The 22,994-nt window shown below is 38.2% G+C and overlaps 1 protein-coding gene across 4 annotated transcripts; it reads left to right on the top strand.

Moving 5' to 3' along the window:
* Positions 1 to 337: 337 nt before the first annotated feature.
* Positions 338 to 22,974, top strand: LOC307128677 (polymeric immunoglobulin receptor-like). 4 transcript variants are annotated; one of them, XM_079820617.1, is made up of 10 exons: positions 393 to 487; positions 652 to 963; positions 1,051 to 1,359; positions 1,445 to 1,475; positions 1,643 to 1,696; positions 1,891 to 1,985; positions 2,103 to 2,155; positions 22,154 to 22,225; positions 22,323 to 22,367; positions 22,459 to 22,973. In XM_079820617.1, the coding sequence occupies exons 1-10, from the start codon at positions 433 to 435 to the stop codon at positions 22,504 to 22,506; spliced, it is 1,074 nt and encodes a 357-aa protein (XP_079676743.1). In that variant the 5' UTR covers positions 393 to 432; the 3' UTR covers positions 22,507 to 22,973. The 4 variants fall into 4 exon arrangements, with proteins under 4 accessions (XP_079676744.1, XP_079676745.1, XP_079676743.1 ...); XM_079820616.1 differs by having other exon boundaries at positions 402 to 487; positions 22,323 to 22,379; positions 22,459 to 22,974; XM_079820618.1 differs by lacking the exon at positions 1,643 to 1,696 and having other exon boundaries at positions 338 to 487; positions 22,323 to 22,379; positions 22,459 to 22,974.
* Positions 22,975 to 22,994: the final 20 nt, after the last annotated feature.

Here is a 22,994-nt window from a genome sequence, read left to right as displayed (position 1 = left end):
CGTGATTGTCACTCACGTGCACGAGCGCCGATTTGCCTATGATTTCGGGCATTTGTCTGCGATTTCGCAAAACCTGTCGGCGAGTCAAAATCGGGGCTAAAATCGGGCAGTCTGAACTAGGCATAAGGGTATTTAAACACTGGGACTAATGGGATAATTAACGGGAAAACAGGTGGGAATAATGAACTTATCACAGCAAAACTAGGTGACAGGGGAAACACGAATAAGCTAAAAATGACCAAACATGTGACATCTATAGTGAAACAGAGATGTAAATGAAAGTGTGACCAGCACATTACTTGAAAACATTCATCCTCACTTCTCTTAGCCAGATTGTACAATACATTTGAGTGTTATGAGGGGAAAAGGGAAGTGCAGCAGCTACTACAAACACAATAGACAACTCAAGATACAGGAAGAGAGACTTACACAATGGCCACATACGCAAAAGTATTCAACATTTCAATCGGGTTTTGGCTCTTTTTATGTGAGTAGTAAATGTTTTTCTATATTTGTTTCTAAAAGATCATGTTTATCATTTTATGCTTAGCTGTTCATGTTTTGTTTGATGTTCATGTTTTTGTTTGAAATAAATGATTCAGTGATTTATTGTAAATCCTGGACATAATAACGGTTTGTGTGTTTGTTTAGGTGTTGAATGCTACACCGGTGGGTCAAATCATGTTTTAACTATTAAGACTGGAGGATCTGTCACCATCCCATGTCATTATGATGAGAAAAACCCACCGCAGAAGAAATACTGGTACTCAGAAATCCCTCGATCTATTACATACACAAACACAACAGAGGAGAATCTGTCAGTAATTGATCATCCTGATCAGAGTCTCTTTACTGTGACTTTGAGAAACCTGCAGAACCATCAGACTGGACATTATAATTGTTCTGTGGAGACTGAAGGACAGTCGACTGTCACTTATAAGCTTTATCTCAAGGTTCAGTCTGGTATGAGATTTGTAATTATTTTTATCACATTCTTCTCTGACTTCACACACGTGTATGTTATAATCTCTAATTACTCTGTGTGTTCAGCTCCTGATGTGTCTGTGGAGAGCAGCAGTGTATCTGGACATGAAGGTGGTAATGTCAGTGTCCAGTGTTTCTACAGTTCTGGATATCAGAAGAAACTCAAACAGTGGTGCAGATATAAAGATCAGAGCTGTTACACAGTGGGGAGGACTGACACATCCCAGAATCCATCAGTCCAGATCAGTGATGATGGGAAAAGCTCCTTCACTGTGCTGATGACTGGACTGAGACTTAGTGATTCTGGATGGTACTGGTTCTCTGCTGGAGAGGCACTGAATCCTGTTCAACTCACTGTAACTAATGGGAAACCAGGTAAAGAAATGTTCACCAATTAAACATTTTGCTACTACATATTAAATAAAACAACTAAAATGGCTTTGCTTTCTACTTTTGACAGTAAACGGGGACACAGAGAATCCAGGAGACTCGTTAGTATTGAAACATTTCTCATTAAAATGAGCTTTCAGAATAATTTTTCTTGGTTGTTTTGTCGTCAATGCTCTATTTCCTCGATATCTTGGTCTTTAATGATTACGTAATAGCCTGATTTCCTCATTGACCTGGTGATTTTTCTTTCTTTTTTCTATCTTTGCAGAAGTGAAACAGAAAACAACAATAATAATGCTGAAGTCAATCAAGAACAAAAAACGTACCACATCTGTAAAACTTAAACTAATTCTAAGTACTATTAGACTGAATTGCATTGAAGTTGAATAAAGAGCTGGTGAAAGTTTAGTTCAGATGCATGTTTTCTGGTGCTTTTATTCAGCTGAATTAGTTTCCAGAACTCTCTCTGTGCTTTTTAAATGAAGAGATTTTAAAGTGTTTTCTTATTTCCCATAGAGTTCATCTGAGTGTGTGGCTTCTAGTTTCAGCTGCACTTCTGCTGCTGTTGATTCTAGCCGCTGTTTTCACCTGGAGATGGAAACGGAGACCCAGTATGTTTCAATAATCTCCAGGCCCTGCCATTGTATCAGTTATTTCAACAGCACAGGTTCTATAGATATACATTCTGTTAATGTCATATATTATTTTTTCCCCCTTTTAAAACAAAGAGCAAGATAAACACCAAATCAGAGAGAGAAATGACAGCAGCACCATTGGCGCAGTAAGTCCTTTAATTTATGAGCATCTGGCTATGGAAATGTTCGCAAGAAAACATCAGTGTATTTTATTTTCCCCAAACGCTTTTTTTTTATTTTCACGTCTTACCATTCTCTAAACTGTAAGTGCAACTTTCAACTGCTTTATGGGACATCACAACCCTAATGCATGACTGCAAAATATAACAAGCATTTATTTCATGCTTTAAAACCTAGTTATTGTGTCAGTAAATTGGCCAGTGCCATCAAAATGAGGGCATTATTTGTCATTGTAAGCCATGGTCAAAATGTGTACACTGTAAAAAAAAATCCACGTAAAATTTACGGTAAATAAACAGCAGCTGTGGTTGCCAGAGCTTTACCGTAAAAAATACAGCAGTAACGTTTTAGGTTTTATGGGACAGCACCATATAATTTAAAGCTTTATAATGTCATAATTACGGTTAAAAACATTTATTTTACAGTTCAAAACCATATAATTTAAAGGGGTGGTAAAACACATTCTTTTGAAGGCTTGATTGTGTTTGTGGGGTGCACTGTAACGTGTTCATGCTTCGTTTGAAAAAAAAATACATTATTTTAATATATTTTTACCTTTATTCTACACTGCTCTGTCCCTCCTTGTAAAAACGGTTTGATGGTTTCCGGGTTGTATGAAGCTGGTCCCTCAAAAATACGCAATGGGCTCAGATTGGTTAGCTAGCCGTGTGTTGTGATTCGCTAACCGCCTAGTGCACATTTGTCGGAAATGTCACACCCCTTACCTTTACCGGTAGACTGTGCTTTGGGTATAGTATTAGAAACAATGGCGTCAATAAAACCATAGCAATCTGAGCCCGAATCAGACCCAGACAATTTTAGTGAAGATGATCGAGCAGAACCTGTTCAGTCCTCAGGAGTAAAGACTGCAGATCTATAGTGATCGCTACTGAATGGCACTGTTACTTTTGTATTTTTAGAACAATTATAGCCAAATATCTGTCGCAAGAACTATTAACCCAAAACAAACACTAAACATTGGCTTTACTAGTAACCAAATCAAACACAGAACCATGTTTAGCATGCCTGTAGATAAACAATACATAAAAGCTCTAATCAAAGAATAATTTACACTAATTCCAAGTTCGCTGTTGAGATTTTAACGTTAGTGTTTGTAACGTTAGGTGTTCGTCGGATAACGTTAAGTATGAATGAGCATTTAACAAACTAACAAACTGGTTTGCAGAGCCAAACAGCGTTGTCATTTGTTTACTTCCTTGCTACAATGTACAATTAACAATATGAACTATTACAGGAAAACACATCGACGAAAAATAAATCATATTTACAGGTTGTGGCCTGTAAACAGCTTCTGTTTTTAAATCCATCTTTCAGGACAAGTCGTTGTGCGAATCCTTCATTGAACTCGCGAAGATTGTGGAAGCTTTCCTCCGTGAAATGTGCAGCGGGAGCCGCGCGCCCGTTGTCCATTCACCCTGGCAGTGTTTATCTCACGCAGCTGAACCGTGGCTCGTGTATTGCAAATACAGACGAATATTGTCCATTATGTCACATTTTCCAGTCTTCTCCTCCGACCCCTGTCTGTCTCATGCTTTGATCTATGATGGGCAGCATATATCTGCTGCAAATGCGACCTGTTCCCCTCTGTCTCATACACACATGCCTCGCCCCCCCCCCCCCCCCCCTTATTTAATATTCTCGGAGGAGGGGTTTATGTAAATATTGGGGCTGGTGATGTCAGCAACCCTGGAGGAATGTCTGTAGTCGCCTACCGGCCGTTTGCTGTAGTCCTTAGAAATTGATTTCTTTAAAAGCAAATATCTCCCTTTGATTTAAACTTTAAACGTTGTAACTTTGCAGATGTTGTTTATGCTCAAGCTCAGGGGCGTAACTACCCAGTGCCAGAGGGGTATGCAGCAACAATTTTGGCGCCCCCCATTGATAAAGAAACAAAAAGAAAGAAAAGATTCTGAATTTGTATAACGATTCCAAGTAGGAACCGGTTCTCGATGCCCAATACTAGTAACAATGTTGCTACCAAACATTCTAGAGCGCTATTTAGTTCCTACTAAATTGAAACATGGCATGCCTTTTCACTTGCCCATTTATCTAGTATTGATGGTCATCAAACTGTCATGCAGATCGGGTGAGGATGGGAACCGATGATGGTGAATTGAAATTTTACTGTAACTGTAATCATAGCCGCGAGCGAGATGATTGACAGGACGATAGCGGAGGCATAAGCGCAAGATCACTTTTGGTAATAATAAAAAAAACACAAACTACAAACCGAGGGTTCCCCGTTTTAAAGGGAAATTTCCAAATATCTTTTATTTATTTGTTATAATTCGGTTATAGCTATTTTATAAAATCCGTCTTATTCGTTTTTTAACAAAAGTTTAATGTACGCAAGTTTTTTTTACTGTACTATTTTATTGTTGTTGTATTTTCATTCAAAATAGGCTAGTAACAAACATAAAAATAAACATTTGTTTGAAAGTAATTAAAGAGGAAATTATGAATTAAGCAATATCATACGTGCAAGAGTGCTATTTTCCAGAGTAGCCTATATCAGCAGAATTCACTCACGCCGCCAACTATACTGGCAGTTTATAGTTTCATAGGCCTGGAATAATTTAATATTTCTATAATTGAGATACTATATTTAGAACATAAATCTAAAAATGTCATTACATTATTTAGGCAATTGTAATTACAGTGTAAGTGGATTTTGATAAATGGTAAGATGGATTTTGTTTATACTGATTTAATTTAATTCTATAACAGCCATAGTGTATCGTGGTAAATAGTGTAATTACTTAAAAAGATGGTCAACAATATGTAACTTTACTTTATAAGAGGTGTGCCCTAAAAAGTGAGCATGCACATTTAAGAACACCAAGGAAAGAGCATGTTCTTTAGTCTGTTTGGATACTTCAAACACAAGTTTGCACTGCCTGTTTGGTTTACCGGCCGACTCATAGCGTGCCTCCTCGACGCGTGATTTACCATATAAGCGTGCGTTCTTAACGTGCGCTCTGGGGTCACGGAAAAATAGCAAATCACGCGCCGAGGACGTGCGTTTTGATATAAAAACCCGCATCGGAAACGCGCGTTTCCTTGACCCCAAAGCACACGTTAAGAACGCACGTTTTTGTGGTAAATCACGAGTCAACGACGCGCGTTTTACCGTCAAATCGCACGCTTTTGACGTGTCAATGCGCAATCAGACGCCCGCCCAAGCGTATATGAACACTTTGGCTTGCCACCGGCACCAGGCGCGCCCACTCGCGATATTCCATTATTATCCAAAATTCTATTATGGAATCTTATAAGGGCGCCTACTCTAGCCTGTAAGTCCTCTAAAATGTTATATAATATAGAGGAAATACAGAAATTATTTAGAAACACACAACAGCAGCTACATATAGAAAATACAAACAAAAACTTTTTTTTTTTTCATACCATCGCTTTGGCGCCCCCAAGGTGCTGCGCCCCATGCGCCGCATATGGCGCATAACACTTTTTGCACTACTGCTCAAGCAGCAACATTACACGCTAGCTAAAGTTATAGTGAAATCGTGGTTTACCACCCCAGGTTTATATTGTTATAAACATGTACACTATAAAAAATTTACGGATATAAAGCATATTTCATTAACTGAAATAATGTTAAATTAAAGCTGCGAGCAGCGATGACGGGCCCAAGCCGGTGGCACCGCCACCCCGGTGGCATCAGTTTAACTGTGCACGGCAGGCAATAGGCATTTAAAATGGGAAAACATAAAAGGACTATGTCAAAGTCATCTGAATTCACCACATTAACTGCAGCAGTTGGTGCTGCTATGACCACAAACCACAACAGCCACATCTATGAGATCAATTAAATTTATATGAATTTCATGTCAGATTATGTCAAAGGTCAAATTGGAATGAGTTCAGAATTCCATTCGAATGCTGATGTTGTTTTATTCTAACACTTCTCTTCATGTGTTTTTGAGCTACCTTAGCTACCGTTTGTGCACCAATCTTATGCACCATAAAACATGCTTTCATTTCAATATGGGTGGTCCAATAAAAAATTTTTTGTAAAAAATGTATAAATGGAGCCAAATCACAGAAACTGCAAAGATGATTTTAATATCAGTGTCAGGTAAGAGTAAGATGCGTGTCTACATTTTATGGAAGTTTATTATAAATAGCCACTTTTATAAAATCATGTGAAATTTATGTTTCAATACATTTATATTATATCAGTAAATAATTAATTTAAAGACATGTGCATCATACGTGATCTTGGCAAACACATCACATGACGTTTTTATTTCAAGTGATAGTTATTTGTGATAGCCTATATGAAAGGGTTAAATTATGATCAAGAGAGAAAGTCACACACACACACACACACACACACACACACACACACACACACACACACACACACACACACACACACACACACACACACACACACACACACACACACACACACACACACACACACACACAATGATAGAGTGAGAGTGAGGGGGAGGGGAAGGACTGAGAGAAAGGCACACACACAAACTCACAGGGTGAGAGAGAACCCCCCCCCCCCCCCCCCCCCCACACACACACACACACACACACACAGAAGGGGAAAGACAGGCAGATGGCATTCCATAGACTTAATGGTTTGTATACTGTACAAACTGTACATTCTATCCCCCTACACTACCCCTAAGCCTACATATCGCACACACACACACACACACACACACACACACACACACACACACACACACACCATAGCTGTCAACCCTCCCGTTTTTTCCGGGTTTCTCACGTATTTTAGCTCTTTTCCCGCTGTCTTCCCGTTTTAGTATTTTCCCGTAAAATATCCCGTATTTTTACGTCCTGATTGTGTTAACTCAGAACACGCAACTATCTGGTTTAGTGCCAGAAGACGCGAATGAGAAGTCGCGCGCACTGTGAGAAAATTTTCCATGCACTCATCCGAGAGCGCGCACACGTCTCTCAGCGCGCAAATATTGAGTTCTCTTTCAAGTCTTGCTCTTGAACGGACAAACTCACGCAAAAAGTATGTCAACATATTGATGAGTATTCTAGCAGACATAGTCTGTATATGGCTTAAGTAAGCTTTATACAGTCCAGAAAAGACGACGCATATCCGAGGTCTTAAAGGGGCAGTAGCCTTTACTGCTGTCTGTTTAATGTCAAACAAAAGACAAGGGCATCACTCACTGCTCTTGATTGAATAACTTTTGTAAGTTTAATAGGATTAATCTTTAATTTATACAGTCATATATGCAATGTTATTTTACATTTGATAAATTTCTGTACCTGAAAACTAATGTTAGACGTACCTGAAAAACCTGAAAAGCATAGTTTATTTTATTATTATCTTTGCTCAATAGTATTTATTTGTGCTGCTGCTTGTATTTAAATGATTTGTTCTTATTATTTTCTTTTTTTTTATTTGACAGTAGTCCTTTTTTCCCTGAACATAACAAATACTGAACCGTACCGAAACGGTGAACCTTAAACCGTAATACAAACCGAACCGTGAGCAATCTGTACCGTTACACCCCTAGCGTAACGTATGATAAAATGACTGAAAAAAGGTTGGGTGTTGGGTGTTGGGTGTCCATTTGTGTCCTGATATTTCACAAAAACATGCCCACACACACACACACACACACACACACACACACACACACACACACACACACACACACACACACACACACACACACACACACACACACACACACACACACACACACACACACACACACACACACACACACACAGAGAGAGAGAGAGAGAGAGAGAGAAACAAGGTTTCTTTTAATCCTGCTTCAAAACTAACACAATGCTGCCATCTTGTGTTCATTGAGGGAAGGGCAGCACACACGGGCACAATACATTATACAAAGAAATATTTATAAAATATATATATATTCATCTGAAAAATAGTACAGTCATTTTAAATTAATCTAAGTTCAATTACCAAACATACAATCTTAATTTAATTTAAATCAAAATATTATTTTACAAGATATGAGACAATTACTGTTCCCCTTTTTTTGTCCTTATTTAATCCCTCGCCATGGCAACACCGTTTGAGATATCCAATATTCGTTCGCATTTAAGCATCTTCCGTATCTTTGTTTCATGTTGACCGAGTTTGGTGGAGATTGAATAAATCGCCTACGAGGAGAACGTAAAAACTCAGACCCTGAATTACATAAATATTCACCTTCAAACCAAAATATCTGACTTCCTGTTGGTCGGAGCTAATGACTGTAAATTAGAAAGTTGTCCGGCTCGAAGAGAACAATATATGTACCGAGTTTGGTGACTCAAGATAAAACTAACCCCCCCACTTTTGTCAAAAGGTGGCGCTAGAGAGGCCCTCATCCCCGCCCATTTCTGATGCTTTGTCCATGTGTACTGACTGACATCTCTGATGTGTGTTGAGTTTCAAGCAATTTCAAGCAATTTCAAGCAATTTCAAGCATGCTAAGAGCCTCAGAACAACACTGCTACCTTTTAGTGAGGGGAGGGCAGACAGAGAATAAATATTCAGAAGAAATATATTAAATAAAATAAATATATTGATCTGAAAAATAGTATGATTATTTTAAAGCTATTTGGTTACATTTTAATAAAACATTGTTTTAGTATGTTTTTAAACACACACACATACACGTTGTAATACCAGTGTAATACCCATGTCATTATACAAATTTGTGTCCTCATAAATCACAAACAAGAGAGAGAGAGAGAGAGAGAGAGAGAGAGAGAGAAACAAGTTTTTTTTATCCTGCTTCAAAACTAATACAATGCTGCCATCTTGTGTTCATTGAGGGGAGAGCAGCAGACACAGAGAATTTCTGTTCCCCTTTTTTGTCCTTATTTAATCCCTTGCCATGGAAACACCGTTTGAGATATCCAATATCCGTTCACATTTTAGCATCTTCAGTATCTTTGTTTCATGTTGACCGAGTTTGGTGGAGATTGAATAAAACGCCTACGAGGAGAACGTAAAAACTCAGACCCCGATTTAACCAAAAATTTACCTTCAAACCAAAATATCTGACTTCCTGTTGGTCGGAGCTAATGACTGTAAATTAGAAAGTTGTCCGGCTCGATGAGGTCAATATATATACTGAGTTTGGTGATTGTAGATGAAACGAAGCCCTTCACTTTTGTCAAAAGGTGGCGCTAGAGAGCCCCTCATCCCCGCCCGTTTCTGAGGCTTTGCCCATGTGTACTGACTGACATCTCTGATGTGTGTGTTGAGTTTCAAGCAGTTTCAAGCAATTTCAAGCATGCTAAGAGCCTCAGAACAGCCAAAAGATTATTAAACTTTGACACGTTGCCATGGCAACAGTATTTGAAATTTCAGGAATCCATTTCATACGTCTCTATCTGTCATGTTTTCACATTATACTGATGAAGTTTGAAATAAATCTGGTGAAAATAAGATGGTGATTCAAAGCATTTTTGAAAGTGACACACTTCCTGCTGCCAGTTGGTGGCGCTATAACTTTGACTCACAAAAGTCATATCCATGTGATCGGCTTCTTATAACAAACACACAGCTGAAGTTTCATCCAAACCAGTCAATGTTTGCACAAGTTATAACACACTTCCTGTTTCCCTTTTCTCGCCATAAATTCGTTGCATCGCCACGGCCAGACTTTTCGAGATATCAAAAATCCGCTCGCAATTTAGCATCCTGAATATGTTCACGTAATGCTGACCGAGTTTGGCAATGATCGAAACAATGGCCTCGGAGGAGTATATTAAATTCCAGAGCATGCGTTTTCCGAACAACCCATAATAGCTCACTTCCTGTAGGGCTGACGCATAACTTAGAGCACGAAAGTTGTTCGGCCCGATGAGATCTAAATGTGTACCAAGTTTCATACATGTACGTGCAAGTGTGTTTGATATATGGACCAAGTTTTCAGACCCCACTTTAGGGGGCGCTGTCGAGCCCCCCTGCCACGCCCGGGTACCAGCTTCAGCCCGGCTCTGATGGCCGCGCATTCCGACGCCTGTGCGAAGTTTCAAGAGTTTTCGAGCATGTTAAGTGCCCCAAAAGTACCCGAGAAGTCGAAAAAAAAAAAAAAAAAAAAAAAAAAAAAAAAAAAAAAAGAATAATCTGAGGAAGAACAATAGGGCTCTGCGCCCTTTCAGGGCTTGGGCCCTAATTACCAACCTTTTGAAATACTAATATATGTTATGTATCTTTGATATATACTGACATCCACCAATTACAGTGGTGATGAGAATCACGTAATGAATTAAAGCTTTTAGGAGGACAATACCAATATATAGAAGGTGCACAGTGTCATTCACACAAACACTAAACACCATCATGGTAACACGCATGAAATTTTTAAAAATGCATTAAAACATTAATTTAACAACATTACATAAAACCCTAATGTACATAACTGATTAGAAAAAAACTAAGAAGAAATTTCAATGAAAATACATCAAATGCGAAGTGTCACGCAGGGAATTCTGGGAATGTCAATTTACGTTTTTTCACAGAAAATTACACGATGACTTGTTCTTTTTCACTTCCAAAAACTAAATTTAACGGTATTTTACTGTTAAAAATAAATTAAATGTAAGGTTAGATCTATTACAGTTATTCACCGTATATACGGAAACTTTCTGTTAACCAATTAACTGTTTTTCACCATAGCATTTTTACAGTCTTTTACCGTTAAATTCACAATATTTTTGTGAACATCTACAGTGTAGATGTTTTTTCACCATTTCAGTCAGTCAACACTTGAATATTTGTAATATACAAATTTAATTTTTGCTCTTTTTTGTTGACATTGACAAAAAGCATTAAAGCTGCGAGCAGCGATGACGGGCCCAAGCCGGTGGCACCGCCACCCCGGTGGCATCAGCTTAACTGTGCACGGCAGGCAATAGGCATTTAAAATGGGAAAACATAAAAGGACTATGTCAAAGTCATCTGAATTCACCACATTAACTGCAGCAGTTGGTGCTGCTATGACCACAAACCACAACAGCCACATCTATGAGATCAATTAAATTTATATGAATTTCATGTCAGATTATGTCAAAGGTCAAATTGGAATGAGTTCACAATACCATTCGAATGCTGATGTTGTTTTATTCTAACACTTCTCTTCATGTGTTTTTGAGCTACCTTAGCTACCGTTTGTGCACCAATCTTATGCACCATAAAACATGCTTTCATTTCAATATGGGTGGTCCAATAAATTTCTTTTAATAAAAAATGTATAAATGGAGCCAAATCACAGAAACTGCAAAGATGATTTTAATATCAGTGTCAGGTAAGAGTAAGATGCGTGTCTACATTTTATGGAAGTTTATTATAAATAGCCACTTTTATAAAATCATGTGAAATTTGTTTTAATACATTTATATTATATCAGTAAATAATTAATTTAAAGACATGTGCATCATACGTGATCTTGGCAAACACATCACATGACGTTTTTATTTCAAGTGATAGTTATTTGTGATAGCCTATATGAAAGGGTTAAATTATGATCAAGAGAGAAAGTCACACACACACACACACACACACACACACAAACACAATGATAGAGTGAGAGTGAGGGGGAGGGTAAGGACTGAGAGAAAGGCACACACACAAACTCACAGGGTGAGAGAGACCCCCCCCCCCCACACACACACACACACACACACAGATAGAGAGGGGGAAGGGGAAAGACAGGCAGATGGCATTCCATAGACTTAATGGTTTGTATACTGTACAAACTGTACATTCTATCCCCCTACACTACCCCTAAGCCTACATATCGCACACACACACACACACACACACACACACACACACACACACACACACACACACACACACACACACACACACACACACACACACTACCCCTAAACCTACCATCACAGAAAACATTCTGCATTTTTACATTTTTATTAAAAAATTGTTTAATATGCTGTTAAAGCTATTTTGATTTACGGGGACACATGAAATGTCTTCATAAACCATGATTATGTTGTAATAAACACCCCTCCACCTATATATGTTATATATATATTATGTTATATATACCATGATTATATCCCAAAATAATAAATGTTATATTTACCCATGGCCTTCCCTGTTATACAGAAATGTAATAGTTATCAAACCTTCCTTAACTGCATAAATAATAAATGAAATATAGATGAATCATCATTAAAGCTACAATTTTCTCTATTCCCGTTGTTCTTTGATGAACATTAATGACAGGCATCATCAGTGCTCCTGTCACTTTAAGAACAACCGCGGATCTCACGCGCGGTCCCGCGCATCTCATTTCCTCACAACTCTTTAAAGTTAATTTAAGACGTTATTTAACTAATTTAAGACTCTAATATGAGAATACTCAAAATCCTCTGTGTTATTGTTTGTTCAAGAGCAAAAGAGAACTCGATGTGAGCAGGAAACTGACGCGAGTCTATCTATGCGTCGAGTGTGTGTGTGTGTGTGTGTGTGTGTGTGTGTGTGTGTGTGTGTGTGTGTCAGTGTCCCTTGATTAGCTGACATGAGACGCATCCACACAGATAGGACACTGACAGACACACACACACACACACACACACACACACACACACACACACACACACACACACACACACACACACACACACACACACACCGCAGCATAGCCATACAGTTTAAGTTCACCCACACTATATATTAATAAAAAGGTTTACAGTGCAAATACTGTTGTTGCAAATACTGTGCATAAAATTTGAAAACATTTGCAAAAAACACCACTGTATCATTACATTTTTTTTTTAAACCTTTAAGTAACCATTTTTTAAACATCTATAAACATTACATTTACATAGATAGACGGACCAGATATTCCTAACACTTTGGGAATACTTTAGGGTTACTAGTTGTTTTGTAAACTGTCTATAAACATTATCTGGATGGTTATTGTAAAGTTGCAACCGATGACTATAATACCTTGTTAAATAGTTTAATAAACAGTACCAGTAAAACGTGGGCAGTACCAGTAAAACATGTAAACAGTACCAGTCAAACATGTGGGTTGTCCTGATACTGTACTTCAAAATGTAATAGTGTAAAAATTGCCACAGAATAAAGTAATTGTTCAAGATCTATTGGTAACTCATAAAAATAATGTCATATTTGCATAAACTGTCACTACCGTATATCCCGACACTAGCACATTAAGATAAGCTATGAAAAAAATCATGTTCCTCTGCCTCTTTCTGGTTAAATAAGGTTTATAATAATTGTTAATATAGCATGCTATATTAACTATTCCAGGTTATTTATGCATAGCATAAATAATAGTTAGTATAGCATGCTATGCCACTTTCATCAAAACATATTACAAAGCTATAGCAATCTCATGTCATTCCGTCTGTTCGAAAAAAAAGTTGCACTAACTGTTCGTTACAAGCAGCATTTGCCATCAGACAGGTAACGATAGCTAACATAAACATATTTTTGCTAGCCCACCTGCTGCAAACTTACACCATTTTTGTACAAGACAAGTAGAGCTATTTTATCCAGTGTAATTTATCACATACCACTATCTTGTTTTTTCTTATCCTCCTCTTCCTTTCTCTTTTTTCTTTTCTGGCTTCCTGAAGCATAAAATTCCGCTTCAAATCCGAAGATTTTGTATTTTGCCGACAGCAGAGATCGCGTTGTTGGCTGGCTGCTGTCAGCGACTTCTGAGAGGGGCCCCTTAAGGGGGATCCCGATAACAGTGTCATTGCACTTTACTGCATTGACTATCAATGGGGCGCTCACACAGTTTGTCGTTTCATTTTATTCTTAACCTGTCGCTGTCTTGGTGCCCCAGGCCAGCTCGAGGCCCCAAGCAATTGCTTGGTTTGCCTGCCTTGTCGCGACGGGCCTGCACACACACACACACACACACACACACACACACACACACACACACACACACACACACACACACACACACACACAGACAGGACACTGACACACACACACACACACACACACACAGGACATTGGCATACAGCGTGTTCTCTTGTGTCTTGTCGCGCTTGGAAGCATTTACATGAATAGGAGCGTGATCATGTAACGCTAAGCAAAAATGGATATAAAAACGGACGCTGCGTTATTTGCGTTAAATATTTTTAATGCGTTAAGCTTCCGTTTCACGTTGACCGAGTTTGGTGGAGATTGAATAAATCGCCTACGAGGAGAACGTAAAAACTCAGAAACTGAATTATACAAATATTCACGTTCAAACAAACTTTCTGTGAAAAAAGACACTTATAAACAGACACTTGTAGAAAATAATGTGAATTTTTTTTTTTTTTTTATAAATTTGAACTATGTCAGTAAATAATGAATTTAAAGACAAATGTGTCAAAAGTGATCTTTGCAAACACAGCACATGACCTTCTGTAAAGCACATGTATAGAAAACACACTCACACTCCTCTGTTTTAAAAAAAAGAGTTCTGTCTGAATGAGTACATGAAATCACGGCTGTCAGGTGAAAAGAATTGTAACTCAAATGTCATTTAGAAAATGAGTTCTGTAGTGATATAGTGTCATAGTTCATGTCCACATTAACCACTACGTTGTAATACCAATAGCCATGTCATCATACACATTTGTGTCCTCATAAATCACATAAGCAAGCACAGAGAGAGAGAGAGAGAGAAAGGGAGTTTCAAAAATAATACAACACTGCCCCCTTTTGGTGATAGAGGGGAGGGCACACAAACAGTCAAAAACATTATTAAACTTTGACATGTTGCCATGGCAGCATTATTTGAAATATCAGGAATTCATTCATATGTCTCTATCTGTCATGTTTTCACATTATACTGATGAAGTTTGAAGTCAATCGTGTGAAAATAAGATGGTGATTCAAAGCATTTTTGAAAGTGACACACTTCCTGCTGCCAGTTGGTGGCGCTATAACTTTGACTCACAAAAGTCATATCCATGTGATCGGCCTCTTACAACGAACACACAGCTGAAGTTTCATCCAAATCAGTCAATGTTTTCACAAGTTATTACACACTTCCTGTTTACCTTTTCTCGCCATAAATTCGTTGCTTCGCCACGGCCAAACCGTTTAAGATATCAAAAATCCGTTCGCAATTTAGCATCCTCTGTGTCTTGACTTCATGCTGACCGAGTTTGGCACTGATTGAAACAATGGCCTCGGAGGAGTATATTAAATTCCAGAGCATGTGTTTTCAGAACAACCCATATTAGCTCACTTCCTGTTGGGCTGACACGTAACTTAGAGCACGAAAGTTGTTTGGCCCAATGAGGTCTATATGTGTACCGAGTTTCATACATGTACGTGCAAGTGTGTTTGATATATAGACCAAGTTTTCAGACACCACTTTAGGGGGCGCTGTCGAGCCCCCCTGCCACGCCCGGGTACCAGCTTCAGCCCGGCTCTGATGGCCGCGCATTCCGATGTGTGTGCAAAGTTTCAAGAGTTTTTGAGCATGGTAAGGGCCCCAAAAGTGCCCGAGAAGTCGATAAAATAATAATAATAATAATAATTAAAGCTGCGAGCAGCGATGACGGGCCCAAGCCGGTGGCACCGCCACGCCGGTGGCATCAGCTTAACTGTGCACGGCAGGCAATATGCATTTAAACAGGAGAATATTTTAGAATCGCTCGAATGTGCCAAATTTACCGCAGCAACTGGTGCCACTATCACCACAAGCCACACCCATGATGTAATTTAAATTTAGATTAATTTTAATATCATAGGATAAAATAGATAAAAGTTATATTTTCCTGCTCAAAATTTTGTAAGTCCAGAAGGCCAGTATTTAATTCAAGGTGTTTGTAGTTCTTTTTTACTTATTCACACTAAAGTAGGGATGAAACGGTATGGAAATTTAACATCACGATTATAGTGACCCAAATTATCACGGTTATCAATATTATCACGGTTTTGTTCAAACAAGATGAAAGTGTTCAAAAAGAACAGATGCACACACTTAAAACATTTCAACAAGTTTTATATTTGAAATTAAACAAACAACAAATAACTAAAGCAGCTCTAAGCACTTTTTTAAGCTAGATTCTGTGGAATTTCTTTACTTAATGGCCGTCGTCAATAGCAATGCATAACGCATAAATAATAATAATTTGTCGTAAATATAATCTCTAATATTATCTCTGTAAATATATTCTCAAGAAATATTCTCATCAGTGTTCAGCTATGATGCATTTAAATCTAGCATATTTTGTGTTAGAGCCCAAACAGTATCCTAGAGAAATAATGCATATCCATATTTCCATATGATTTGACAGTTTATTTTATTAAATATCAAAATGTGTGCATCATACCTGACACCTAGATGATCACTTTACAGTCAGTTTTATGACTGTCATTCTCTTTAAATGCTAGTGAAGTTTGGTAACGTTATACACGTTTCAATGTTGTATGTAACTTTGCAGACGGTCCCTAACTTCGCCAGCGTTATGCCAGTCATATCAGATGCGCTGTGGTTCTGCTGTGTTTTTTTAAACCATTTTACCTAAATCACCAAAATAATAAATGTTATATTTACCCATGGCCTTCCCTGTTATACAGAAATGTAATAGGTATCAAACCTTCCTTAACTGCATAAATAATAAATGAAATATAGATGAATCATCATTAAAGCTACAATTTTCTCTGTTGCCGTTGTTCTTTGATGAACATTAATGACAGGCATCATCAGTGCTCCTGTCACTTTAAGAACAGCCGCGGATCTCACGCGCTGTCCCGCGTATCTCATTTCCTCACAACTCTTTAAGTTCATTTAAGACGTTATTTAACTAATTTAAGACTCGAATATGAGAATACTCACAATCCTCTGTGTTATGGTTTGTTCAAGAGCAAAAGAGAACTCGATGTGAGCAGGAAACTGACGCGAGTCTATCTATGCGTCGAGTGTGTGTGTGTGTGTGTGTGTGTGTGTCAGTGTCCCTTGATTAGCTGACATGAGACGCATCCACACAGATAGGACACTGACACACACACACACACACACACACACACACACACACACACACACACACACACACACACACACACACACACACACACACACACACACACAGCATACCGCAGCATAGCCATACAGTTTAAGTTCACCCACACTTTATATTAATAAAAAGGTTTACAGTGCAAATACTGTTGTTGCATATACTGTGCATAAAATTTGAAAACATTTGCAAAAAACACCACTGTATCATTAATTTTTTTTTTTAAACCTTTAAGTAACCATTTTTTAAACATCTATAAACATTACTTTTACATAGATAGACGGACCAGATATTCCTAACACTTTGGGAATACTTAAGGGTTACTAGTTGTTTTGTAAACTGTCTATAAACATTATCTGGATGGTTATTATAAAGTTGCAACCGATGACTATAATACCTTGTTAAATAGTTAATAAACAGTACCAGTAAAACGTGGGCAGTACCAGTAAAACATGTAAACAGTACCAGTCAAACATGTGGGTTGTCCTGATACTGTACTTCAAAATGTAATAGTGTAAAAATTGCCACAGAATAAAGTAATTGTTCAAGATCTATTGGTAACTCATAAAAATAATGTCATATTTGCATAAACTGTCACTACCGTATATATCCCGACACTAGCACGTTAAGATAAGCTATGAAAAAAATCATGTTCCTCTGCCTCTTTCTGGTTAAATAATGTTTATAATAATTGTTAATATAGCAAGCTATATTAACTATTCCAGGTTATTTATGCATAGCATAAATAATAGTTAGTAGAGCATGCTATGCCACTTTCATCAAAACCTATTACAAAGCTATAGCAATCTCATGTCATTCCGTCTGTTCGAAAAAAAAGTTGCACTAACTGTTCGTTACAAGCAGCATTTGCCGTCAGGCAGGTAACGATAGCTAACATAAACATATTTTTGCTAGCCTACCTGCTGCAAACTTACACTTTTTTTGTACAAGACAAGTAGAGCTATTTTATCCAGTGTAATTTATCACATACCACTATCTTGTTTTTTCTTATCCTCCTCTTCCTTTCTGTTTTTTCTTTTCTGGCTTCCTGAAGCATAAAATTCCGCTTAAAATCCGAAGATTTTGTATTTTGCCGCAGCAGAGATCGCGTGGTTGGCTGGCTGCTGTCAGCGACTTCTGAGAGGGGCCCCTTAAGGGGGATCCCGATAACAGTGTCATTGCACTTTACTGCATTGACTATCAATGGGGCGCTCACACAGTTTGTCGTTTCATTTTATTCTTAACCTGTCGCTGTCTTGGGGCCCCAGGCCAGCTCGGGGCCCCAAGCAATTGCTTGGTTTGCCTGCCTTGTCGCGACGGGCCTGCACACACACACACACACACACACACACACACACACACACACACACACACACACACACACACACACACACACACACACACACACACACACACACACACACACACACACACACACACACACACACACACACACACACACACACACACACACACACACACACACACACAGAAAGAGAGTTTAAAAAATAACACAACACTGCCACCCTTTAGTGAGGGGAGGGCAGACAGAGAATAAATATTCAGAAGAAATATATTAAATAAAATAAATATATTGATCTGAAAAATAGTATGATTATTTTAAAGCTATTTGGTTACATTTTAATAAAACATTGTTTTAGTATGTTTTTAAACACACACACATACACGTTGTAATACCAGTGTAATACCCATGTCATTATACAAATTTGTGTCCTCATAAATCACATAAACGAGAGAGAGAAACAAGTTTTTTTTTTATCCTGCTTCAAAACTAATACAATGCTGCCATCTTGTGTTCATTGAGGGGAGAGCAGCACAGACAGATACAGAATTGATTATTTAAAAAAATATTTAAAATAAATATATATATTCATCTGAAAAATAGTATAGTCATTTTAAATTAATCTAAGTTCAATTACCAAACATACAATCTTAATTTAATTTAAATCAAAATATTATTTTACAAGATATGAGACAATTTCTGTTCCCCTTTTTTTGTCCTTATTTAATCCCTCGCCATGGCAACACCGTTTGAGATATCCAATATTCGTTCGCATTTTAGCATCTTCCGTATCTTTGTTTCATGTTGACCGAGTTTGGTGGAGATTGAATAAATCGCCTACGAGGAGAACGTAAAAACTCAGACCCTGAATTACATAAATATTCACCTTAAAACCAAAATATCTGACTTCCTGTTGGTCGGAGCTAATGACTGTAAATTAGAAAGTTGTCCGGCTCGAAGAGAACAATATATGTACCGAGTTTGGTGACTGAAGATAAAACTAACCCCCCCACTTTTGTCAAAAGGTGGCGCTAGAGAGGCCCTCATCCCCGCCCATTTCTGATGCTTTGCCAATGTGTACTGACTGACATCTCTGATGTGTGTGTTGAGTTTCAAGCAGTTTCAAGCAATTTCAAGCATGCTAAGAGCCTCAAAACAGCCAAAAGATTATTAAACTTTGACACGTTGCCATGGCAACAGTATTTGAAATTTCAGGAATCCATTTCATACGTCTCTATCTGTCATGTTTTCACATTATACTGATGAAGTTTGAAGTAAATGGGGTGAAAATAAGATGGTGATTCAAAGCATTTTTGAAAGTGACACACTTCCTGCTGCCAGTTGGTGGCGCTATAACTTTGACTCACAAAAGTCATATCCATGTGATCGGCCTCTTACAACGAACACACAGCTGAAGTTTCATCCAAATCAGTCAATGTTTGCTGACGTTATAACACACTTCCTGTTTCCCTTTTCTCGCCATAAATTCGTTGCTTCGCCACGGCCAAACCATTTGAGATATCAAAAATCCGCTCGCAATTTAGCATCCTGGATATGTTCACTTCATGCTGACCGAGTTTGGCAATGATCGAAACAATGGCCTCGGAGGAGTATATTAAATTCCAGAGCATGGGTTTTCCGAACAACCCATTATAGCTCACTTCCTGTTGGGCTGACGCATAACTATGAGCACGAAAGTTGTTTGGCCCGATGAGGTCTATATGTGTACCGAGTTTCATACATGTACGTGCAAGTGTGTTTGATACATGGACCAAGTTTCTAAGTGTGTTCTAGGGGGCGCTGTCGAGTCCCCCTGCCACGCCCGGGTACCAGCTTCAGCCCGGCTCTGATGGCCGCGCATTCCGACGCCTGTGCGAAGTTTCAAGAGTTTTCGAGCATGTTAAGTGCCCCAAAAGTACCCGAGAAGTCGAAAAAAAAAAAAAAAAAAAAAAAAAAAAAAAAAACAAAGAATAATCTGAGGAAGAACAATAGGGCTCTGCGCCCTTTCAGGGCTTGGGCCCTAATTACTATGCAAGAATGTCAGATTTTGTCTATCACACTGAGCTTTCTGAACACAGATTTCAACAGTTAAACATTTATTACAGTAATTAATAATGTAGTAAACAGAAATAAATATCCCAGCTAACAAGGAACGGTCTCAGAACACTAGCACAATTCTCTCAAAGTTATGAACAAACATATTCTTCCAATAATGTTAATAGAACATTCGTTCAGTTAATAATATCCTCAAAATGTTAGCACAAAAACATTATTTACATCGTTCATGGAATGTTTTATTTCTGAAACGTTTCTTAAATGTTACTATCCTGCTTGTTTCAGAAAGTTCAGAGAACATTCAAAATGAACGTTCCCAAAATGTTTGCAAAATGATAAAAAGCTAGGTTCCCTTAAAACTCTTACAAAACTGGATGTTTTGAACGTTCAGAAATAACATTTTTAACGTAACGGGCAAAGTTGTATTAGAATAAAATAGAATTGAGCCAAAGCGATTGATGCGAGCCTCTCTTTGTCTCCATCTTCTGGTTTACACGGGTTAGCACGTTTTAGGCCCCGTCCACAGAGAAACACGTTTAGCTGTATACGTAAAAATGTTGTACCGTATCAGCGTTTTCGTCCACACAAAAACGCGTTTTTGGGAGCATGAAACCAATACTTTTTGAAACCGGGTCCCAGATAACCTGGTCCTACCAGACTCTCGTACATTTAATTAGTACTGAGAGTCTGGCCACTCTCCCTTGACAAGCGTTAACTTCCTTGAAGGCGGGTACTCTGTTGAAGTTTAAAACTATTGGATCGATCTGCCATAACCAATCGCTAACGTTTGGTCGTGACGTATGTCATCTCAAACTAGAGCACGACATCAACGTCATCGTTCTCAGCCTGTCCCTCTGTTCGCTGATTGGACCGGTTAAAATTTGACCGGAGAAACCCAGAGAATATACCGCAGTCCCAGACTGAGTACTGAAGGAAAATAAAAGTAGGAGGGCGTAGCCAGGCTAGGTCCCAAAGTGGATAAATATGAAAACGACACCCTTGCGTTTTCGTGTGTACAGCCACCCGGTATATTTTGTGAAACAGTGATGTTTCACGTCCCGCAAGGGAAAGACTAGAAAGGGATACAAGGTCACATCAATATTGCTTCATTTAATTACTGTATTTACATTATTTTAATGGTAGGTTTAGGGTTAGGGTAGGTGTAGGCGTTAATAAAACACAATCTGGTAAGTAGCAACATGTATTTATTGTTATTTAATTGTGAGATTTTGCCTCACTTCCTACCATTGCTGTACCCCTTCTTCTTTTTAGTGTTTTTCTGTGGCAGAATTACAGCACCACATACTGGCCTGGCATGTAAACTACATAGTTTTGAGTCGGTTTCAGTGCTCTCGTGTGTACGCAGATATTTCTTGAAATGAGGGGAAAAAAAGATTGGATAGGGAAAGCTCTGGCTTCGTATGGACGGGGCCTTAGAGTCCCCCCTTATTTCTCATTTCATTACATTGGGTTGGCCATGGAAACTGTTGTTCATTTAACGAGTCATATTGATTTCTTGATGTATATTTTTCCTTATTGTTTTCTGTGTGTTTGTGAAATGCAGATCTACTCTGAACCTGAAGAACCTGCACTCTACCTGCACTACTACAGCACTATAAAGGATAAATGCTCAAATGTAAGTAAACCAGACATAACATAATGGCTTAGAAATATGACATATTAAGAGTAAGATTTCATGAATATATCATGTTTAATTATCCCTTTCTCCACAGGATCCCAACAAGGACATAACATACAGTACTATTGGCGATACTCCTGTGAGTGAAGCAGTAAGTTTTACAGAAATATTTGATTTAATGTATTTATTGTACTGCTGGCAGTATATTGAAAATGATCTCGCACTTCCAGAAGCCTCCAGCAGGTGGAGGAATATACAGCACTGTGGCTCCACACTAGCAGCAACAGTGAGAATGACAGAACTCAGTGATTCTGGATGGTCTGGATGGTACGGGTGCTCTGCTGGAGAAGCACTGAACCCTGTTCAACTCATGGTCAAATTAGTATTACAGTTTTTCTCAATCGCTTTTTCTCAAATTGTCTTGGAAGAATGTGTGGTAGTGTTAGGAGAAGACATAAACGAGTATGTAAATAGAGTGTGTAAAAATTAACAAGCAACTGTACATTTTTAGTTTACATATAACACATTTTTACAAAAATAAATGCACTGTAATTGCAAATGTGATTTTTTTTTAATGTACAACAATATTGATTTTTGCCCACTGTATGAATTTGTATGTAGTTTTTACAATTGCTAACAAGCGTTTACCAATACTTTAAAGGTGCACTGTGTACATTTTAGCGACATCTAGTGGTGAGGTTGTGAAAATACTGTATTTTTGATCAAATAAATGCATCTTGGTAAGCATAAGAGACTTCTTTCAAAA

The sequence above is a fragment of the Gobio gobio genome, assembly GCF_949357685.1.
Source record: "Gobio gobio genome assembly, chromosome: 6".
Lineage (NCBI taxonomy): Eukaryota > Metazoa > Chordata > Actinopteri > Cypriniformes > Gobionidae > Gobio > Gobio gobio.
This window is presented reverse-complemented; position numbering and strand designations above follow the sequence as displayed.

Coding starts and splice junctions, on each gene's coding strand:
- LOC307128677 (XM_079820616.1), top strand. CDS start 433: ATGGCCACATACGCAAAAGTATTCAACATTTCAATCGGGTTTTGGCTC. Junction 22,226..22,322: donor TAAAGGATAAATGCTCAAAT/GTAAGTAAACCA, acceptor CTTTCTCCACAG/GATCCCAACAAGGACATAAC. Junction 22,380..22,458: donor ATACTCCTGTGAGTGAAGCA/GTAAGTTTTACA, acceptor TCGCACTTCCAG/AAGCCTCCAGCAGGTGGAGG.